The following is a 17,346-nucleotide window of genomic DNA, read 5'->3' as shown; positions in this document are numbered from 1 at the left end:
CACCGAGTGGCATGCGGAGCTTCCCCAATCAAGGATCGAACCCGTGTCCCCTGCAGTGAAAGCACAGTCTTAACCACTGGACCACCAGGGAAGTCCAATTCTCAGATTCTTAAGACCTTTCTGCTACATGCCACCTGAGTGCTGTGGACCATATATATCATCCTCAACTCCAAAACACTTTACAGAATATCTGTGGGTCACAGATAAAAAATTAACCTGATGATAAGTAGTTGAGGAGGTACAACATATCTGGTACTGGGCTAAGCATTTAAGACAAAACCATATAGTAAAATTACAGGATAATACAAAACCATAAGTAATCAAGGGCTGAACTGGGCAGAGTAGGGTTAAGAGGAGTATAAATTATTTTTTAAAGTTATTTTAAAAAATTAGGAGGGTATTTTGCATTATCTTTTAAAATTATTTTAAAGTGTGTGTGTGTGTGTGTATATATATACACACACGTATGTAATGGTATATATGTATGTGTGTATATATATATAAAAGTATATTTATATCTGACAAAGCACTGCCAGGAACTTACCAAGCCTACCAGCTCAAATATACAAAAATGTATAAGTATATGTATACACACACACAAAGTTATTAAATGCCATACTGTTTGACATTTTTAAAAAGATCGGAAACAGTCAACGTGTCACAGGGGTCTGGGTAACCACCTCACAATTGGAAAACTATTCCACCAATTAAAGAGTCAGGTAGGAACTATACATGCCGATGAGAAAAAATCCCCAAAACATAATGTGGGGAAAAAATTACAGAGCAGTGTGTATGGTATTTCATTTGTGTAGGGAGGAAAAAATTTTTACACCACGAGCAGAGAAACTGCTAGAAAAACAAAGTATAAATTGATAATTGGTTCCTTTTAGGAAGCAGGAATTGCTGGTCAGAGTGCTTTATTGTTTTATTTTGTTTGAATATACCATGAGCATGTTAAAATAAACTGTGCCTTTCTGAAGATAATTTTAATACAGTGACAGGGTTAAATGCTGCTATTAGTAAAATACAGAATATTTCAAGTATTTTTAAAAAGTAACGAAAGGGGACTTCCCTGGTGGCACAGTGGTTGAGAGTCCGCCTGCCGATGCAGGGGACATGGGTTTGTGCCCCGGTCCGGGAAGATCCCACATGCCGCGGAGCGGCTGGGCCCGTGAGCCATGGCCGCTGAGCCTGCGTGTCTGGAGCCTGTGCTCCGCAACGGGAGAGGCCACAACAGTGAGAGGCCCGCGTACCACAAAAACAAAAACAAAGAAAAAGGAACGAAAGGAAAATTCATCAATAAAATCACCTTGCCAGAGGATATGATAAAAGGTAAATTCTCTCTGTACTAACTCAGGACTTCTGGATTAAGATGGCAGAATGAAGTAGTATCATAGAATGTCCCTTCTATAATCAACTACAAATAAATGAAATTCACCAAAAAGGGAAAGGGGCCAACTTACGCCATAAATACTAAAGCATGGTGGTGCTTAAGGAAAAAAAAAAAGGGGAGGTGAAGAAAATTCCAGGGGAGTAAGTAGCATAATTCAACTCATGACCCTCATCCCACCCCTCAGAAGCAATACAGAGAAAAGAAGATAAGCCAACAAACTCTTGCAAATTCTCATGGAGACCCCACAATTTGCGAAGCAGCACATTCGGGTGATTAAGTAAATTAAGTAATTAGGAGAACTAGCAATTAGGAGAAACCAAGGTAAAAACCATTTGGAGAAGAACCACTACATAGCACTATGGGACCTTAGTAAAGGCAAGGGTGGCCTGTCTTGGTATCATCTCAGGACACTGGAATGAAGTGGGGAAATGAACATAATAAGCACACAGGACTAAGACACTCCAAGGCTGGGTGGAGTTGACCCTGGGATCTCCGAAGAATGAGCACAGTCTCTAAGTACCTTAATATGCACTGCACTCTGCCCTTCCAAACTCTCTCCTTCTCCCAACACAAAGGGCTCAGGTACTGAGGCATGCCCAGAGAGGAAAAAATATTGTGGGTGTTGGGGCAGAATCAGAAGTTGGCCTCAGACTTCTCCACAGCAATATAAAGATGGAGGTAGTATAGGCTAGTAGTTAAGCACACAGACTCAGAAGCCACAGTGCATGAAAAACCCTACAGTATTATTTGTGTGACTTTGGACAAGTTAACCTCTCTGTGCCTCAGTTTCCTCATTTGTAAAAAAAATATGACATTATTATTAATAGTAGGCCATGCTTTCATTCAAGAATAAAGGTAACCTTTAGATGTCTGTAAACATTAGAGAGTTCAGGGAAGATTATATACTTTTTCTTAGGGGAGGGGACCTCAATACAAATTAAAAACACCAAGAGATAAATCAAAAGAAAGAACTCAGAAATGGTGAAGCTATAGGAGGAAAAAAAAGAATTGGTGTTTTTCTGTGAATCCATGTAAATATACAAGTAAAACTAAATAACTGAAGTTATTATGGTTACAAGACTGAATATAAATGATATTTACTTGTAAATATAATACAAGCAAACAACATGAGGGTGGAAAAAGAAGTGTAAAATAACTCATTACTTCATCTTTCACATCAGGAGTTAGTTGATTCTGTCTAAATTTTTTTTTTTTTTTTTTTTTTTTTTGCCATACGTGGGCCTCTCACTGTTGTGGCCTCTCCCATTGCGGAGCACAGGCTCCGGACGCGCAGGCTCAGCGGCCATGGCTCACGGGCCCAGCCGCTCCGCGGCATGTGGGATCCTCCCGGACCGGGGCACGAACCCATGTCCCCTGCATTGGCAGGCGGACTCTCAACCACTGCGCCACCAGGGAAGCCCCCTGTCTAAAATTTGTAGTAAAAAAACATGTAGTAAAATATGTAGTAAAAAAAATGTTTTTAATGACCAAAATATCTTAGTAGTTTATCATAATCTTTTTTTCTTCTTAATCATAGTGATATTTTAAGAATTAATATCTCTTGTACACTTGTAGTAAAGAAACATTTGTCTGGAATTCATCAATGTCTTCAGTTTCTCTTCAATTAGTTTTTCATCTGTAAAGTTCACGTAAAATTAAATAGTTGTTTTCTAAAACTGAATGTAAAAGGTATCCCATTCTCGAAAAGTACCTCTGTATGTCTGTTTCTCTCCACCGCCCCTCCCCCCCACCAATACATACATATACATGGAGCAATGTTTGAAAAGCTACTTATCTATGTTAACATTTGATAATTTCTAGATAGTGGGATTTGAGTGTTAATTATTTTCTTGAACTTTTTGAATTTTTTATACTGACCATATATCACTTTTATAAACATATTACTTCAAATAAAGGCAGTTAAGGGGACTTCCCTGGTGGTCCAGTGGTTAAAAATCCACCTTCTGATGCAAGGGACACAGCTTCAGTCCCTGGTCAGGGAACTAAGATCCCACATGCCGCAGCAGAGGATCCCACGTACCGCAACAAAGACCCCGTGTGCCTCGACTAAGACCCGACGCAGCCAAAAATGAAATAAATAACTAAATAATTTTTTTTTAAAAAAGGCAGTTAACTCTGTTAGTTCCAATCTCAAATAAGTAATATATAGCTGCAAAGTAACAATAACCTCATTCTATTAAGTGTATGTCAGTCTGTAAAGCACTGGTAAAAATCCATTCAACATAATCAACTCACCAGGAAGTGCTGCTTTACTTATAATTCCTGTCAGCAGAGCCAATTCCTGCAAAGACCCAGCACTAACATCCTGACAGCGCAGGATTGCTTGTATGGTATCAGAATGAGAAATGAGAAACTGCAACACCTAAGACGAAGAAAAGGAGGGGAAATGGAAAAACAGGTGGAAGAGTAGAAAATTGTATTATAAATTTATATCCATCTGTTTAATAACATTGAAGCAAGTAATTTAATGTAATGAAGAATATTAGATAAGCAGTTGTCTTTTGCATTTACGTAGTTTATTTTCAAGAAGCAAACATCTAACTAAATTTTATAAGAAAGCTAAAGATAAGGATTATTTCAAAGTTTAGAGATTAATACACTTAGAAGCTACTATAGAAGAGTATAATATAACTTGGAACTACTGTATGAAAACTATTATTTGACCCCTATTTTTTAAAATTTTTGTCTAAATGGAACTAGAACATGAATTTAAAATGAGTGTGTTCAAAAATGACTTACTGGGACTTCCCTGGTGACTCAGTAGTTAAGAATCCGCCTGCCAATGCAGGGGACACGAGTTCGAGCCCTGGTCCGGGAAGATCCCACATGCCGCAGAGCGACTAAGCCCGTGCACCACAACTACTAAGCCTGCGCTCTAGGGCCCACGAGCCACAAATACTGAGCCCACGTGCCACAACTGCTGAAGCCCATGCGCCTAGAGCCCGTTCTCTGCAACGAGAAGCCACTGCAATGAGAAGCCCACACACCGCAACAATGAAGACTAGCCCCTGCTCGCCGCAACTAGAGAAAGCCTGCGCACAGCAACGAAGACCCAATGCAGCCAAAAATAAATAAATAAATAAATTTATTTTTAAAAAATGACTTACTGAATTCAAGTTTGCTCTGTGAAAGTCTGACTAGTGTGACATGGGGACAATCACATAAAAGCTTTTGTCTAACTCTCCTTTTGATATGATGAAAGTAAATGAGATACAAATCTTGACTTCTAAACTGTGCCCTTTCAGCTTAGCATTTTACAGTGTACCATCATAGAAGACTCTACTCATTTTCACATTCAAACATCTTCTTAACTAGATTATAGATTCCCTGAAGGCAGGGACTACACCACAACTGGCTGAACATTTGAATCTCTCAGGAACTGTGCCACTTTTATTTTTTAATACAAATTCCTGGCCTCAGAGTCCATCATTGTTGGACATGAAACTCAGTAATCTGTATTTTTTAAAGAACCTACTCAGGTAATTCCACTATGCTCAGTATAAGACTGGCCTTGTATCACAATGTCCCACTTCTTCTAAAAAACCTTAATCTCGAGAAAGTAGAAGACAAAGTTTTTGAGTGTTAAAGAACTGACTCAAAGGCTGCATATGAAAGGGGTAGAATGTCACTTAGACTAACGCAATATAAAATCAGGTAGCACACTAGAAACAGCAGCATTCTATCTTGGGAAAGTATGCCTGAAGACTGATGGCAGGGAAAGCAGATAAAATCACCATAAATTATTAGGATGTGTCCTAATTCCTGAGGGTATCATAATAATAGAGCAACACAATAAAAAACTGCAGATTCTTAGTGATAAGCCTAATTAATCAGTAAAAGGTTAAATTGCATATTGCATTATTAGTCTAAGAAACAAACATATTTTTGAAGATTTCACTGAAAAGCAATGAAAATAAAACTAATTTATGGTGTTTGAAGGAAAAATATTTTATTAGAAACTCACTTATTTAAATTACTCATTCTTTAAACATCACAACTAAATGTGGCATCATCATTTATCTTTTGTATTTTCTGCAAGGTCTAATAAAGGAACAGCATTCTCTAATAAATACCTGGTTAAATTACATTTTAGAAGCCAGCTTATTTCTATCACAATAACTGCTTCCTTTTGCAGAACAACAAATTTAGATCTCTTGCCTTCTATCTCACTATTCTATTAATTAGCTGTGGTGTTTCATTCAAACAAGAGTACAAAAACAGACCGATAAAGTTCAGAGCAAAGTGCAAGGGGTCTATGTTCAATACCCAGCTCTGCCACAAACAGAACGGTTAAGGTAAATTCACGTTAAGCGTTCTATGCCTAGGGCTTCTGCATTTGTAAAATAAAGATTTTGCACTTGATGATTTCTACACTAAGGATCCTCTTACCTGCCCTGCTGCCTGCAAGTGCTGGGCCATACTAGACGTGAGGATGACCTGGCACAAGCGGAGAGCTGGAAGCAGAATCTGGCGGTACCGGTCCACTGGAGTAGGGATGAACACTGGGGCATCTCTCAGGCCAAACATGCTTGATTTGCATCCAGTGAACAAGGAGAGAGCAGCAGTCCAACAGTTAAAACAGTCCCCGACCATCTCCACGGCAAACCATCACAGGTGGCTAATTAAGATGTGAAGCTACTAATGAGGACTCTGTATCCCAGAGGTACAGTTAGTGAAAAAATCTGAATTTTTAAAAATCTTCGTAAAGAATAATTGCATAAATTTGAAAAGACAGTGCTAAAATTCCCCAAACATACTTATTCTACTCTAAATATTCCCTTGGGCCACAGAGACTATGTGTGAGAAACAGACAGAAACAAAAGTTACTCTCCCCAAATTTCCCTCTTGTACACCCAAAGCCAAAAATGAATCTACATTGTCCATTATATAAAATAAAACAAGATTTTAAAAATTAAAATGAGATTGTAAAATCACTTAACCTTTAAGATGAGGTCTCAGAACACTATTAATAAACTATTATTTATTGTAAATATTTCTATTTAAATTTTTGAACAAAAAAAAAAGGTTGCCTGTTGAAGAGAAGAGAATGAAAGCAGAATATGGAAATAAAAAGAAATAACAGAAAGGCTTTCCAAAGACAGGCAATAATAATGTGCCATGAACTGAGGAATACAATTTACTCAATCCTCTTCACCTAAGGTGAAAGTAATAACTCTTGTGTTTAAAACCTTAGAAAGTTATACTAAAAACATTTTCTTTTCTAGAAGTAAAATATTTCTATAGTTAAGCCTGAAAAACTCAAACATACAATTTGGTAATGGATCTTTTGAGGAAAATTACTCAAACTGACCTAAATCGTTATTTAACAGTAGGAGGGTATGCTATAGGCCCTAACAATGCTGCAGCCATGTAGACAAAAAAGAAAAAATTCATATTCAAACTCAACTGAGAAATCTGCTAGAAAGTTTGAAACTTAAAATAATTTCACTTGAAGCTTTCAAATTAGCAAGCAGTTGGTAAAATGTTAAAATGAGAAAAATATAAAATACTATTCAAGTCATCAAGAAAAGAAAATCCACAACAAATTATAATTTCATTACAATACTTTAAAAGACCAGTATAACTGAAAACATGTACTTCTACTAAACAGAACAATAAAGTTGGGAAGAAAAACGTCTAACAAAATGCTCTCCCATTTCCCTCTTACGTTACTGCTCTAAAATGGAAAGCACTAGGTCCCTACCCACTTTTACCCTATTAGCAACTTTCATTTATTAGTTAATGGCAGGGGTATATGACCAAACAAAACCATCAAGATGAGAGTACTGCTCCAACAGAATTATAAACGGCAAAATTATGTTTGAAATTTTTTTTTTTCCCTTAATAATCCTTTACTGGTAACTTTAAAAAAAGCGGCAGGGGGTGGGGATGGTGGTGTGATGAATTGGGCAATTGGGATTGACATGTATACACTGATGTGTATAAAACAGATGGCTAATAAGAACCTGCTGTATAAAAAAAATGAATAAAATTAAATTTTAAAAAAACCATAAAAAAATAAATAAATTGATATGGATGCTTACCCCTGTGGGTCCATTTCTGGGCGCATGTCATAGACTTGGCATTGTGCCAGCCTCACAATCACCCCGGACCTCAGCAGCTCTAAAGCGCCCTGTTGTATCTTGGCCACTCTTGTGAGAAATGCCTAAGAAGTTATGAAACAAAAATCATCAGTACAGAGATCAGAGCCAAGCGTCTCACATTAAAATGAGACTTTCTCATAGCACATTTCTGATCTGTAATCACTGGTGAAGAGAAATTCTGAGCTAGCTAGGAAGGGGCATATTATACCACCTTAACCATAGGATTTTTATGAGGAGTAAATGGCACAGTGTATCTGAAGCGCTACATACACCTTGCAAGGATTAAGCATTCAACTAAATCATCATGTGGGCTTATGGAGGGCAGGGAAGATTGTTTTGCTCACAGCTGTATCTCTACTACCTAGTGCCATACCTGGCATGTAACAGATATTTAATAAATACTTGTTGAATAAATGAATGAAGGAAGGAAAACAGAATTAATGAAGAATCTAAGACTTTAGTGCTTCTCTTATTGTGACATTTGTGGTATTTTTAAGCAGGAGGAAACAGAAATTAAAACAGATTTGGAGGAAAGGAAATGAATTATATACACTGTACTGAAAAATCCTGTATTTAAAGTAGAACCAGCACATCTACATTGGAATTTCAACAGGCAACTAACAGTCTGATTTTCGTTGCGGAAGGACATTTTTGCTCACTCTTCTCCTCATAGACCACTGGGTGTCATGTGGCTTTGCCACCACCAGCAATCGAAGTGAGTAAGCAGCAGTCTCAGTACCCAACTAACCCTCTCAGGATCATTTCAACTCAACTTTGGCATGCTCAGAAGATACAGTTCTAGCACATGTGCCCAAATTTAAAACTCCTTAGAAATGATTACAGTTTGTATGATAGAAACATGCAAAATGTAGGCCACGTTAGTTTTCTTTAATACATCCTTAACCTCAAGAGGAAGTGACCTGTTGATCTAACTTCAAGTGAATATAAAGCCTTACCATTTTGGATTCGTATGTATAAAGGGCTTTTAAAAGGGGAGGCTGTGGAGTGAGTAAGCTCTGCAAAGTACGGTCATCTTCTACCAAGCTGTCCACAAGCACCTTCAAATAGCCACTGTTAGAAAGATACAGAAGCCACTGCTGCTGCTTATCTACGGAGACAATCCGATCAAGTAGAGCCAGTGCCAGCATCTGACGGAAGAACACATCAAAATCCAAAATGTGGAGATGGCTACCAAAATCAACAACAGTAACTCCCTTTATCTGGAAATGTTTAAAAGTTTTCTTATAAGGAGAATGGTTGCCTGCAATACAATTCTCTCTTTTTTTTTTGAGAAAAATGTATGTATATATCCAGAATCTTGATTTATTAATAAAAGAAAAAATTTCAGGGTAAAGTTATATTTCTGAAACAAAACCTAACACATTAAAATAATGGCATTAAATATATTTTAGCAAAATCTAAACATTACTTGCTGGAGGAAAGGGATTTTTAAAAATAGCTTTTCCCCCCAATTGTAAAGTTTCACATGCTCCTTGTAGAAAACAGAAAACTTATACAGAAAATACATTATCTGAGAAACACAGATTACTTCGTTCTATGTCTTCCCAAATATTTTTTTAACATAATTGAGAGCGTACTACATGATTCAAATGCTATGTAATTTTCCACCAGCAGGGAATTATCTTCTCACTGTATTATCACCAGTATGACATAATATTTTAAAGACATATAAATGTAAATACTCATTGAAAAAGCAGAGAAAGATACACTCAGTATAAAAGCTACGTATCCAGCATTCTCTTATGCCAAGATCTTGATTAACCAGCATCTCTGCTGGTTAATTTCTACCAGTGTAAGGCAAATCTCAAAATTAGCAAAAAGATTATTCTGAGGGTACAGTCTGAACAAATAAAGGATTCTGAACGTAAGTAAACAAAACATATGAATGAACAAAACAGAAATTCAAAATTATAGTAAATAAGAAAATTCACTAAAATATATTACAGAAAATAATTCCCAATATATAACATACATTTGAAAAGCTGATCCAGTTTATGCCTTAATAAGTCAAAATATCTATCCAATTATAATACTAAGCAGGAGTTACTGTACCCTTCCAATCTCATGACCATCACAAGCATCTCGACAGACCACTTCCATGAGGGCAGCACCATAGCTCTCAATGATGGCTATGTTTTCTCGCTGTAATTTACTAAACACATCTTCAGGGGCGGTCAGCCTTTCCCACATGGTTTTCTTGGCTAAAGGGTTACAATAGAAGACATATAAAACACTCCAGCAAAAAGCAGTTTGGTAACTGAGTAATTACACCTCATACATGACGACAACAGAAAAATCCTTCCATTATTGCCTGCACACAAAGACCCATCAACCAATGAGTCTAGGCAGGTAAACTTTAAGAACACAATGCACTATTCCATGTATGTACACTGAGAACAATGGTATTAGGAAAAGGATAAACTATCCTTAAAGAAATCAAAATGAACTATGAAACCCCAGGAGAAACATTCCTGTATTTATTCCACTAATCAATCTGGTTTTATCTTTTATTGAGATCTACGAGAATTTGGCTACAAAGGAGCAGGTACAAAGTAGACAAAGATCTGCTTCCAAAAAACAGATATTTTATTCTTTTATATTTTTTAATTGAAATATTTATTAAAAAGAAAAGGTATACTCATTATGAAGATAATTTAAATTAATTAAATTTAATTTAATTCAAGGAACACTAATAATTCAAGATAGGATCATATGCTTTACATAGATTCCTATAAACCTTTTAGAAAAGTTTCATAAATACACTACATAAAGCAATAATCTGTATTTGAAACTAATCTTATGACTTTTCCCCAACTAGCACATGGTAGCAGTTTTTTTTTTTAACATCTTTATTGGAGTATAATTGCTTTACACTGGTGCGTTAGTTGCTGCCGTATAACAAAGTGAATCAGCTATACGTACACATATATCCCCATATCCCCTCCCTCTTGCGTCTCCCTCCCATCCTCCCTATCCCACCCTCTAGGTGGTCACAAAGCATCAAGCTGATCTCCCTGTGCTATGCAGCCGCTTCCCACTAGCTAACTATTTTACATTTGGTAGTGTATATATGCCAACGGTAGCAGTTTTTAAACTGAGGAAAGATTCTCAAGACAGGGTGATCAGAATGGAGGGCAAAACAAAGCAGGTTTAACCATGAAAAATAAAAATAACACACAAGAGCTTCCCTGGTGGCGCAGTGGTTGAAAGTCCGCCTGCCGATCCAGGGGACACGGGTTCGTGCCCCGGTCCGGGAAGTTCCCACATGCCGCGGAGTGGCTAGGCCCGTGAGCCATGGCCGCTGAGCCTGTGCGTCCAGAGCCTGTGCCCCGCAACGGGAGAGGCCACAACAGTGAGAGGCCCGCGTACCACAAAAAAAAAGTACACACAAGGTGGCCTATATTCCACTATAAAGTTTGCAGCAGTCAAACCTTCAGAGTTTTTTTTTTTAACTTCGTTTGTTTGTTTATTTTTTCCCTAAAATATCTTTACCACTACTCTGATTTTATTTTAGTCATAGTTAATTTCCAATAGTGTCAAAGCAGGGTATGAGATTATTTTCTCAACCGTGTCACTTCCTTTGGTCACCTGGTCCCATCTACTTCTATTTCACCTCCCTCCACTCTCCACCTCCACCCCAATGCTGCCGCCACACTAGCCCTCAAATTCAGCACTTCCTTCAGTCTCAGGATCTTTGCACTAGCTGTTCTTTATATTCTTCCCCAGATCTTAGCATGACTGCCTCCTCTTCATCATTTCAGCCTCTATCAAATATCACTTCCTCAACTACATCCAGCTTCCCTCCTCCTCCCACCCCACACACAATATATCACAGTACTATTTTATCTTCTCCACAGTACTTATTTATCAGATTTACTCAAATTATGTTAGTTTTTAGTTTCCATGCTTGTATCTCTGTCTCCTCACATCGAATGTAAGCTTATTAACAATGGGATTCTGTCTTGTCTGCCACTGTTTCTCCAGAATTTAGCACAGTGTCTAGCACATAGTAGAAGCTCAAATATTAATTACTGATAGATTGACAGCTTAAAGGCAAGTTTAGAAACTTTGCTCCAGGGATGCCACCAGATGCTCTCAGGGTGGGGTACCATGGTGGGTGGGTTTTCAGGAACCCAGCCTGAGGAGCTATGGCATCTCCTCTTCTGTTTTACGCATAGGATTGCCACAAAATTATCTGAATAAAGGCTTTGGACAAAAGTCTGAAAGCCACTACTTTATAGGTTTAACATTTTTTAGCCATGAATTCCTTAGTTCAAACATTCTTATGTAAATGCAACCCCACCAGAAGAGTCCAGCAAAACTCTTAATTTCCTTTCTCTTCTTAACTCTTATAAAACTTGTAATTTATACTTGGGGTTGGCAAACTAAGGCTCGTGGGAAAAATGTGATCTCCCACTTGTTTTTGCAAATAAAATTTTAATGCAACATAGCATACGTCTCTGGCTTCTTTTGCACAATAATGGCAGAGTTGAGTAGTTGCAACAGAGAACATATGGCTTGCAAAGTCTGAATTAGTTATTATCTGGCCCTGTACAGAAAAAGCTTGCTGGCATCTGGTCTATATCATCCAGTTTAAGGCTTATTGTTTTATAAACACATATATTGCCATTTTTACTAGGATAAAAGATTTTATGAAAGCAAGAACCCAATTAATGTTTCCTGCTTCCTGGAACAACTAAAAATAATCAACCACCAAATGATTACTGATTTTTGTTTGTATTGTAAAAAGGGGAAATAATCTAAATGTCCAAAATGGGTAGGCTAAATAAATTATGGTATATCCATAAGTGGCAAAATCTATACAGGTATTAAAAATGTTACTTAATGAGGCAGGAAAAGCTGAGAAAATACTAAATAGAGAGAAAAGGGAAGATTTAAATCAATAAAAAAAGATGGCTGGCTATAACCAAAATGTCGTGATAGTTATCTTAGAAGGTAAAATGTGTGACTTTTCCTTTTGTTTATTAGTGTGTTCTAAATTTCCTATAATCAATATTTATTTTTAAATAAAAAAATAAAAGCTAAAAGATTTTTTTTTTTTTTTTTCAGTATGCGGGCCTCTCACTGTTGTGACCTCTCCCGTTGCGGAGCACAGGCTCTGGACGCGCAGGCTCAGCGGCCATGGCTCATGGGCCTAGCCGCTCCGTGGCATGTGAGATCTTCCCGGACCGGGGCACAAACCCGTGTCCCCTGCATTGGCAGGCGGACTCTCAACCACTGTGCCACCAGCGAAGCCCTAAAAGATATTTTTAAAATATCTGATTATGAATTTTTAGTCAGGTTCTAAGGTTCTAGGACCTGACTCAGGTTGTAAAAAAAATAAAAGGAGTGGTGAGAAATGTACATCTAAATTCACATCAAGCATAAAGCCTGCACCCACTACACACATATATATAGCCTCAGCTGGTATTTTAATTTTTTTTTTATTTTTATTTTTTGGCCACACTACGCAGCATGCAGGATCTTAGTTCCCCGACCAGGGATGGAACCCACGCCCTCAGCAGTGAAAGTGCGGCGTCCTAACCACTGGACTGCCAAGGAATTCCTGTAGCTGATACTGTATTTTTTTTTTTTTTTTTTTTTTTGCGGTATGCGGGCCTCTCACTGTTGTGGCCTCTCCCGTTGCGGAGCACAGGCTCCGGACGCGCAGGCTCCGGACGCACAGGCTCAGCAGCCATGGCTCACGGGCCCAGCCACTCCGCGGCATGTGGTATCTTCCCGGACCGGGGCACGAACCCATGTCCCCTGCATCGGCAGGCGGACTCTCAACCACTGTGCCACCTGGGAAGCCCCTGGTACTGTATTTTTAAGTCACTTATTGGAGTCAGATTCACAAGAACGGAGTTAACAACAGGCAAGATGCTCTATGAAATCCTTTTAGTCCCACTACTTTATGACTAAAATCAGAGGTGTACTTGTACTATAATTCTAGATCATACTAACACCTAGACCATAAAAACTGAAAATCTCATGATAGGATCCTAAAAAATTTAATAATGGCAAGAGATTATCTTTTCTAATCTCTTTTAAAAAGATGATTGGATATTATGGTTTCATAAACAAAGAGCAACAGGAATATTCTTGATCAAAAGTCGCAATAGCCCAGAAGAATTATGAGCAGAGCAGAAAATTCTTCATTCTTATTATAATTCCTAATTCTTATTTATAAATAAAAGATACTACTGAGTACCATTAACTTGTCAAACTTAAAAAGAAAAGCCAGTTTAGAAGAAAATAGAACATATGAGAAAAACTTATAATAAAAGTACTTAAAATTACAATTTAAAAAATTTTTAAATTAAAAATTCTAACTGACATCTTCCATACAGCTATATCAATCAACTATAAATTAAAGGTGAATGATAAGCTCCTAGAAAATAGAAAGTTAAAAATGAATCTGTTTTAAAAGCAATATAATCCATTTTACTGAAATTACAACAAAACATTCAAACAGGGCTAATGTCACAGAAATAAAATTAAGGAGGATGCACTATATCCTCTACACTGAGGTGTTAGCATAACTTTATAGGTTGGCTTTATAAACTTTTATTGAAAACATTAATCTGATTAAAAATATGCTGAAAAGTATATATCTTTGTCATTATCAATCTGTTTTTAAATGTGAAATATTTTTATAATACTAGAGCTTAAGGAACAGAACAATAGAGAAATTAAGAACATAATAATTGGGGTTCATATTAAACATTTAGGCTCTGGTCAAATTATCCACTTTTTCTTTCTAGTGGTCACTGGTAGAAAAGAGAGAGAATAAAAAGGTGAAAAAAATACAAAGAGAGATATTTGTGATGTCAATGGCTGTCAACTAAGCCCCAGGAATTACATATGCAAAAACAATGTCAGATTTGAACTACACTGTTCTTAATTAAGGAAACATATAAGATCCTCCAAATAATTTTATCAAAAAAAATATTGGGTTGGCCAAAAGGTTCATTTGGGTTTTTTCATATCATCTTACAGAAAAACCCAAATGAACTTTTGGGCCAACCCAATATATGCTTTGGTTCCTCCCCAGATCTACTGCATTGCCAGCTCAAAGTGATAGGATCCACCCATATGGATTTTCAGAAAATTAACTATATGCTTAAGAGACGTCTGAATTTCCTTTTCCCTAAACTGCTCATATCCTTTGCCCATTTTTCTGTTGGGTTATTGATTTGTAGATGCTCTTTATTTATTAGAAATTAGTCATTTGTGATACGAGCTACAAATACATTGCTGATACTGAATTCTAATTCTCAGATCTGTCAAAAAGAAGCAAGTCACTTAGCCTCTCTAAGTCAGATTCCTTTTATACCAAACAGGGAAAATGGCTGCCCAGTATTCAGTACATATGTTTATGTAAAAATAAAGAAAAAGTGGTATGAAAAAATAAGTATATAAACATTAAAAATTCAGTTTTTGTTTTAAAACAACAGAAAATAGGTACACTAGCACAGAAGTATGTGCTCAATGAATATTTATTAAATATAGTATTTCTAATTTGAAAATTAAAAACACTAGTATCTAGGGAATAAAGTACTTTGCTATCTATCTAAAACAAGTCAAAATAAGCAGTAATTATGACTAAGAAAAAAAAGGTACTTAAGGGATAAAATTGCTCTAAAAATAGATCATTTGAAAATTAAAAACAAAGGAGAGGGACTTCCCTGGTGGCACAGTGGTTAAGACTCCACGCTCCTGGTGCAGGGGGCCCGGGTTCGATCTCTGGTCAGGGAACCAGATCCCACATGCATGCCACAACTAAGGAGCTGGCGAGCCACAACTAAGACCCGGAACAACCAAAATAAGAAAAATAAAAATAAATAATAATAATAATAAAAAGATAACAGATTTTTTTTTTAAAAAAGGAGAATCTTCTTGTATGGTCACACTGCTTTTACCACATCTTGATAATGACTTCTTATAAAGCACGTTGTAGAGCTCCACCTAGTGGTTAAGTGGTGATTTTTGCCAATTCAACTAAATACAACGTTAAAAACTTTTTTTAGTCAAGAGGAAAATGGGGGAGGTGTATTGGCGGATTATCTCTCTTAAAAAAAGCTCCTATTTCTTCAAAAAGTTTCTCTGAACTATTATTTTTTGTTGTTGTTGTTGTTGTTGTTGTTTTCGTTGCGGAGCACAGGCTCCGGACGCGCAGGCTCAGCGGCCATGGTTCACGGGCCCAGCTGCTCCGCGGCATGTGGGATCTTCCCAGACCGGGGCACAAACCTGTGTCCCCTGCATCGGCAGGCGGACTCTCAACCACTGCGCCACCAGGGAAGCCCTGAACTATTATTTTTAACGACCTTAAAAATATTTTTGTGTATTATTTATGCTGGTAGGAAATTCCTATAAATACATCATTTGGCTATTATTACATTCTAAGAGAGATATTATACAAAAATATATAGCCAGTAATGAATAATATGAGATAATCTAAGTCTTACACACAGAGTGGTTTTTAAGAATCTGTGTTCAGGACTTCCCTGGTGGCGCAGTGGTTAAGAATCTGCCTGCCAATGCAGGGGACACGGGTTCGAGCCCTGGTCCGGGAAGATACCACATGCCATGGAACAACTAAACCTGTGCACCACAACTACTGAGCCTGTGCTCTAGAGCCCGCGTGCCACAACTACTGAAGCCCGCGTGCCTAGAGCCCGTGCTCCGCAACAAGAGAAGCCACCGCAATGAGAAGCCCGCGCACCGCGAAAAAGAATAGCCCCCTGCTTGCCACAACTAGAGAAAGCCCACGCGCAGCAACAAAGACCCAACGCAGCCAAAAACAGATAAATAAATTTATAAAAAAAAACAAAATAACAATACTCATTAAGGTTCTCAGAAAGCACAAGGAGCCCATTATGAGAAGGTACTTATGACAAGTTCTTAAATAGCAGAGTAACTCTGGCAAAGAGTATTATACGCTGGTCTCCTGAATAGTTAAAAACATTTTTCACATTTGGCAATGAAAGAATCCATATTATTAACTCTTATTTAAAAATGCTAACTATATGGGAATTCTTTGGCGGTCCAGTAGTTAGGACTCCGTGCTGTCCCTGCCAAGGGCCTGGGTTCAGTCCCTGGTTGGGGAACTAAGATCCCAAAAGCTGAGCGGTGCAGCCAAAAAAAGATAACTATAGTTTACAAAGTTGATTTATCATTGTTTTAAATACACACATCTTTGACCAAGAAATTCTACTCCTTGGAATTTATCCAAGAAAAACTTCACATTAGTACAAAAAGACATATGTATACTACTGATGAGAATTTAAGCTGGTAGAAGGCCATTTGGTAGAATCTATTAAAATAAAAATGTGCACCCTCTTTCACATGGAAATTCCACCATGAAGTATCCTTCTTGAGAAATATATAGGCATATAAAAGAATATTTGATGCAGCTTTTTTGTGATAGTAAAAAATTAGAAACAATTTAAACACTTATGAATAAGGCAAATGGTTAAACAAATGGTACTTCTATACTATGGAATAACAAAGCTATTTTAAAAGATATGTACTGTATGTATTGTTCAGTGGGACCAGAGGTGAGTGGGAGTTACAAAAATATATAAGCTAAAGTAGTATTTGAGGGTCTGTACTTACATTACTTTTGCACTATTGTCACAATTTTAGAAAACTAAACATTCTTCCTTGACTTTAGAGCAAGCACTTTGATTCCATAAAGACTCATTTATTATAGCTTCGCTGAGCCAAAAGATGAAAAGGTGATTTTTTTTTTAAATTTAAAGTAACCAATCTCTAAACACAGAAAAGACAGAAATCTAATTCTAC

At 37.2% G+C, this 17,346-nt stretch overlaps 1 protein-coding gene across 5 annotated transcripts in view; it reads right to left on the bottom strand.

Moving 5' to 3' along the window:
• The window catches only part of NUP205 (nucleoporin 205), an 81,510-nt gene that overhangs the window by 15,810 nt on the left and 48,354 nt on the right, over positions 1-17,346 (bottom strand). For 4 of the 5 annotated variants that reach the window (XR_002179650.3, XM_019951177.3, XM_019951126.3 and 1 more), the window contains 5 exons: positions 9,592-9,740; positions 8,475-8,666; positions 7,459-7,580; positions 5,804-5,942; positions 3,650-3,776 (listed from right to left, as the gene is read on the bottom strand). Coding sequence is in view for 3 of the 5 variants with exons in the window: in XM_019951177.3 (XP_019806736.1) it covers positions 3,650-3,776; positions 5,804-5,942; positions 7,459-7,580; positions 8,475-8,666; positions 9,592-9,740 (729 nt within the window). In the remaining 2 variants the exon portion in view is untranslated. The remainder of the gene's footprint in view (positions 1-3,649; positions 3,777-5,803; positions 5,943-7,458; positions 7,581-8,474; positions 8,667-9,591; positions 9,741-17,346) is intronic. The other variant, XR_012334085.1, reaches the window with a different exon arrangement.

Source organism: Tursiops truncatus, chromosome 9 (genome assembly GCF_011762595.2).
Source record: "Tursiops truncatus isolate mTurTru1 chromosome 9, mTurTru1.mat.Y, whole genome shotgun sequence".
In the NCBI taxonomy this organism is placed as follows: Eukaryota; Metazoa; Chordata; class Mammalia; order Artiodactyla; family Delphinidae; genus Tursiops; species Tursiops truncatus.
Note: the sequence above shows the minus strand (reverse complement) of the source record. Positions and strands in the feature narration are given on the sequence as shown.